The sequence below is a fragment of the Aegilops tauschii genome, chromosome 6 (genome assembly GCF_002575655.3).
Source record: "Aegilops tauschii subsp. strangulata cultivar AL8/78 chromosome 6, Aet v6.0, whole genome shotgun sequence".
Classification (NCBI taxonomy): Eukaryota; Viridiplantae; Streptophyta; class Magnoliopsida; order Poales; family Poaceae; genus Aegilops; species Aegilops tauschii.
Genome location: NC_053040.3, coordinates 444,547,063 through 444,552,566, shown reverse-complemented (window position 1 = coordinate 444,552,566; position 5,504 = coordinate 444,547,063). Strand labels below are relative to the sequence as shown.

General features: G+C 52.4%; 1 protein-coding gene across 1 annotated transcript; it reads left to right on the top strand.

Annotated features, from left to right (window-relative positions):
- The first annotated feature begins 3,539 nt into the window (after positions 1–3,539).
- Positions 3,540–4,106, top strand: LOC109735633 (uncharacterized). Its single transcript, XM_020294848.1, has one exon. It carries the CDS (start codon positions 3,540–3,542, stop codon positions 4,104–4,106), a length of 567 nt encoding a protein of 188 aa, XP_020150437.1.
- Positions 4,107–5,504: the final 1,398 nt, after the last annotated feature.

The following is a 5,504-nucleotide window of genomic DNA, read 5'->3' as shown; positions in this document are numbered from 1 at the left end:
AGGCGATGGCCGGGCCGGGAGGCGACGGCGGCGGGCCGCGGGGGCCTCGCCCGGGGCTCGCGGGCCGGCGCGGCGGCGGCGACGGGCTGATGACGTGGCGCGAGCTGATTCGCCGGGCGGCGCGGGCGGACGTGTCCGGCGCGGGCAGACTTTGTCCGGCGGCGCGAGGTGGAAGACGCTAGGGTTTGACTGCGATTGTAATTTCGGGATGCCCACATATTTATAGGTAGAGGGAGCTAGGAGGCTCCAAATGAGGTGCGATTTTCGCCCACACGATCGTGATCGAACGACCTAGAGCATGGAAGAGAGTTTGGTGGGTTTTGGGCTGGTTTTTGAGGGGGTTTTTGCTGGACACTCAAAGTGACTTTTCGGATGCCCGGTTAACCGTTGGAGTACCAAACGACCTCCAAATGGAACAAAACTTGACCGGTGGTCTCCGGGTGGTATATTAAGGCCACTTGACAAGCCTCGGTCCATTCCGAGAAAGTTTGACACCCGCACACGAAAGAAAACAAGCGGGCTGCGCCGGAGGAGATAGGAGCGCCGGATTGCAAAACGGACAACGGGGAAAAAGCTCGGATGCAAGAGACGAACACGTATGCAAATGCAATGCACATGATGACATGATATGAAAATGCATGACATGACAAAATACAAAACGAAAGACAAAACCTGACCATGGAGAAAATATCATAACGCATAGCCGGAAATGGCAAGAGTCAGAGTTACAAATATGGCAAGTTACATCCGGGGTGTTACAACACTCCACCACTACGAGAGGATCTCGTCCTGAGATCTAGGACTGAAAGAACTCCGGATATTCAGAACGGAGATGGTCCTCGCGTTCCCAGGTGGCTTCCCGGTCGGAATGGTGCGACCACTTCACTTTCAGGAATTTGATTGACTTGTTGCGAGTCTTGCGCTCAGTTTCTTCAAGAATAGCAACGGGGTGCTCATGATAAGACAAATCTTCTTGGAGGTCAATCTCTTCGAAGTTGATAGTGCGCTCAGGCGTCTTGAAGCGCTTGCGGAGCTGTGACACATGGAACACATCGTGCACATTCGCGAAGTTGGAAGGAAGCTCAAGTTGATAGGCGAGGTCGCCTCTTTTGCCAATGATCTTGAAAGGACCCACGTATCTAGGGGCAAGCTTCCCTTTGATATCGAAGCGACGAGTGCCTTTCGTTGGAGAGACGCGGAGGTAGACATGGTCTCCGATCTCGAAAGCCAAATCACGGTGCTTACTATCATAGTAACTCTTCTGGCGCGATTGCGCGGCTTTGAGATTATCACGGATGACTTTACACATTTCTTCAGCTTCAGTGATTAAGTCATTGCCAAGAAGTTGGCGTTCACCAGTCTCTGACCAATTGAGAGGAGTACGGCACTTTCTGCCATAGAGAATCTCGAATGGGGCATTGCCCGAACTCGCTTGGAAGCTGTTGTTGTAGGAGAATTCAGCATATGGAAGACAATCTTCCCATTTCATGCCAAAGGAAACGACACAAGCCCTGAGCATATCTTCAAGAATTTGATTGACTCGCTCAACTTGGCCACTAGTTTGAGGATGGAAAGCTGTGCTGAAGCGAATGTTTGTGCCCATGGCCTTCTGGAAGGAGTCCCAGAACTTAGAGGTGAAGATGCTTCCACGATCTGAAGAAATCAATTGTGGAATGACGTGCAAGGAGACAATTCTGGAGGTGTAAAGCTCTGCCAGCTGAGCTGCTGTGATGGATTCTTTGATTGGAAGGAAATGAGCCACTTTAGAAAGCTTGTCAATGACCACGAAGATAGCATCATTTCCGCGCTTGGACTTGGAAAATCCAGTCACGAAGTCCATTTCGATATGATCAAACTTCCACTCTGGGATAGCAAGAGGTTGGAGGAGACTAGCTGGTCGTTGGTGTTCTGCTTTCACTCTACGACAGACAGCACATTCATTCACGAATTGAGCAATTTCTCGCTTCATTCGAGTCCACCAATACGACTGCTTGAGGTCATGATACATCTTTGTACTTCCAGGATGAATGGAAAGGAGAGAATTGTGCGCCTCGTTCATTATGACTTTCCTTAGATCACCTTTAGGAACCACAATCCGGTCCTCGAAGAATAAAGTGTCTCTGTCATCAAATGCGATAGCACTTGTATTTGGAAAGACCCTTGTCGATAGCACGTTTCACCTTCTTCACCATGGCATCAAGGAGTTGTGCCTCACAAATTTTATCTTCCAAAGTAGGAGATACTATGAGGTTGGCAAGAAAGCCTTGAGGAACAACTTGGAGATTCAGCTTGCGGAAAGCTTCACAAAGATCCGGTTGGAAAGGCTTGAGAATTAAGCTGTTGCAATAAGCCTTCCTGCTTAAAGCATCTGCAATGACATTTGCTTTGCCTGGAGTATATTCAATACTCGGATTGTACTCTTGAATCATTTTGACCCATCGAGTCTGCCTGAGGTTGAGGTTGAGCTGAGTGAAGATGTACTTGAGACTCTTGTGATCGGTGACAATGTCCACTTGTCTTCCCAACAAGAGATGTCTCCACGTTATTAATGCATGGACAACTGCCGCCAACTCAAGATCGTGAGTGGGGTAGTTCTTCTCGTTGGGATTCAACTGACGAGAGGTATAGGCCACAACTTTCTTCTCTTGCATTAACACAGCACCGAGACCTTGGAGAGAAGCATCACAGAAAACTTCATACGGCTTGGATTCATCAGGAGGAGTCAAGACAGGAGCTGTGACAAGTTTCTCTTTGAGAGTGTTGAAAGCAACGTCACACTCAGGAGACCAGACATATTTCACATGCTTCTGGAGGAGGTTGGAAAGAGGCTTTGCAATCTTGGAGAAATTCTCAACGAATCTTCGGCAATAGCTTGCAAGACCCAGAAAACTGCGAAGCTGCTTCACATTCTGAGGAGGTTCCCAATTCACAACTGCGGACACCTTCTCGGGGTTAACAGCGATGCCATTGGCAGAAATGATGTGACCAAGGAAAAGAACTTCATCGAGCCAAAACTCACATTTGGAGAACTTCGCATAGAATTGATAGTCTCTGAGCTTGTCGAGCACCAATCGCAAATGTTTGGCATGATCCTGCTTATTCTTCGAGAAGACCAAGATATCATCGAGATACACCAGGACGAATTCATTGGTATAGGGGTTGAAGATGAAATTCATCATCCGAGAGAACACTGGAGGAGCATTGACAAGGCCGAAAGACACGACAGTATATTCATAAGAACCAAAGCTTGTTCTGAATGCTGTCTTGGAAATATCTTCTTCACGAATGTGAATCTGATGATAACCCATACGAAGGTCAAGCTCTACTACGCCGTGCAGCTCTGCTTCCAGCAAGGCGAGAAGGTCTCCAACAACATTGCTGAGTACGAGGGGCTGATCGCCGGCATCAAGGCAGCGGCGGCCTTGGGAGTGAGGTGCCTCACCATCAAGGGTGACTCTCAGCTCCTCATCAACTTCTCCAACAAGGTGTACGAGCCAAGGGATGAGCACATGGAGGCGTACCTCGCGGAGGTACGCAAGATGGAGAAGCAGTTTCCGGATCTGGAGCTGCAGCATGTGCCCCGCGGCACAAATAAGGAAGCTGATGAGATCGCCAAGAGGGCGTCAAAGCGTCAGCCCCAGGAACCAGGCGTCTTCGAGGAGCGTCTCTTCAAGCCCTCAGCAACCCCACCAACCGCTGAGCCTGTACCACCTCGGGAGGAGCTCCCCTCGCCACCAACTTCAGGAGCCCCCGCCTGCGGCCCGACCTCGGGAGCACGTCTGCTCCTGCCACTTGAGCCTCAGGAGGGGTGCTGGACCGAGGAGTCCAAGGCATACTTGACACAAGGCACGTTTCCGAAGAAGGAAGAGGACGCAGAGCGTGTGGCCCGGCAGGCTACAGTGTACTACATTCGGGACGGTGAGCTATACAGGAAGCGGCCAAACGATGTTTCTCTACCATGCATCTCCAGGGAACAGGGGAATGAGTTGCTGGCCGACATACATGGCGGAGACTGCGGGCACCACTCATCGTCGCGCACCCTAGTCGGCAAGGCTTTCGTAGCGGGTTCTACTGGCCCACGGCACTCAACGACGCGGCCGAGCTAGTGAAATCCTGCGAGGCCTGCCAATTCCACGCCAAGCAGATCCATCAGCCAGCTCAGGGCCTCCAGACCATCCCGCTCTCATGGCCATTTGCACCCTGGGGGCTTGATATCTTAGGCCCGTTCCCTCGAGCACCAGGGGGCTACCGCTACCTCTACGTCGCCATCGACAAGTTCACCAAATGGGCGGAAGTGGAAGCCGTCCGCACCATCCCAGCCGGGTCAGCAGTTAAGTTCATCAAGGGCCTCGTAAGCCGCTTTGGGGTCCCTAACCGCATCATCACCGACAACGGCTCGCAGTTCACTAGCAATCTCTTCAATATGTATTGTGCAAACCTTGGAACGTAGATCTACTACGCTTCCGTGGCACACCCCAGGAGCAATGGCCAAGCCGAATGCGCTAATGCGGAAGCCTTGAGGGGCCTCAAGACCAGGACCTTCAAGAAGAAGCTTGAGGCCTGCGGCAGGGGCTGGCACGACGAGCTCTAGTCCGTGTTGTGGTCCATCCGCACCACCGCCACCAAGCCGACAGGCGAGACCCCGTTCTTCCAAGTCTATGGAGCTGAAGCGGTTCTCCCACACGAGGTCAGGCATCACTCCGCGCGGGTCCTGGCGTTTGATGAAACACAGCAGGACGTCATGTGGGGGATGGACCTCGTGCTGGGGGAGGAACACCACCGTGAAGCCTCGCTCCGAGCCGCAAGATACCAGCAGGCGCTGCGGCGGTACCACTACCGCAGCGTTCGCTCCAGGACGCTCAAGGTGGGTGATTTTGTCCTGAGACAGGTGCTCTTCAGGGAAGGGCTACACAAGCTCTCACCCATGTGGGAGGGCCCGTTTCGGGTCGCCCATGTCTCCAGTCCTGGCGGCGCACGCCTGGAGACGCAGGACGGGATCCCCATCCAGAACGCCTGGAACATCCAGCACCTCCGGAAGTTCTACCCATGAAGAAATGCCCAGCGCCTGTGAAGGTCTCCGCTCGTGACACTGTCACGTAATAATGAGTGGGGCTGTACACGCCCCGGAGTCTCGCGAGTGCCGCCCTCGGGCCTCGGGGGCTCCCTCCCATGTCCTACACTACAAAAGAAAGACACATCTGTGACATTTTGGGCCGAACGAAAATCTTTTTTGTCATACTTATGACACTTCTATGACGATAATTGTGACAAAACCCGGTATCATCATAGATGTGGTGGGGTCCTACTTCTATGACAAAAAATCATGACAGAAAATGGGCTTTTCGTCTTGGGCGGGCTGGAGACACAGCTGCATGAAATTCTTTGGGCCGTCCATGACGGAAAAAACAGTGGTAGAAGCGAGCGCGCAGAAAATATCGGGGAGTCCCCGGCTACGGTGGGTGGTCGGGGGCCGACCGATGCACGTTTCTCTCGTACGTACGCGC

Excerpts from the sequence above, each read along its gene's own strand:
- LOC109735633 (XM_020294848.1), top strand. The coding sequence starts at position 3,540 with ATGGAGAAGCAGTTTCCGGATCTGGAGCTGCAGCATGTGCCCCGCGGC.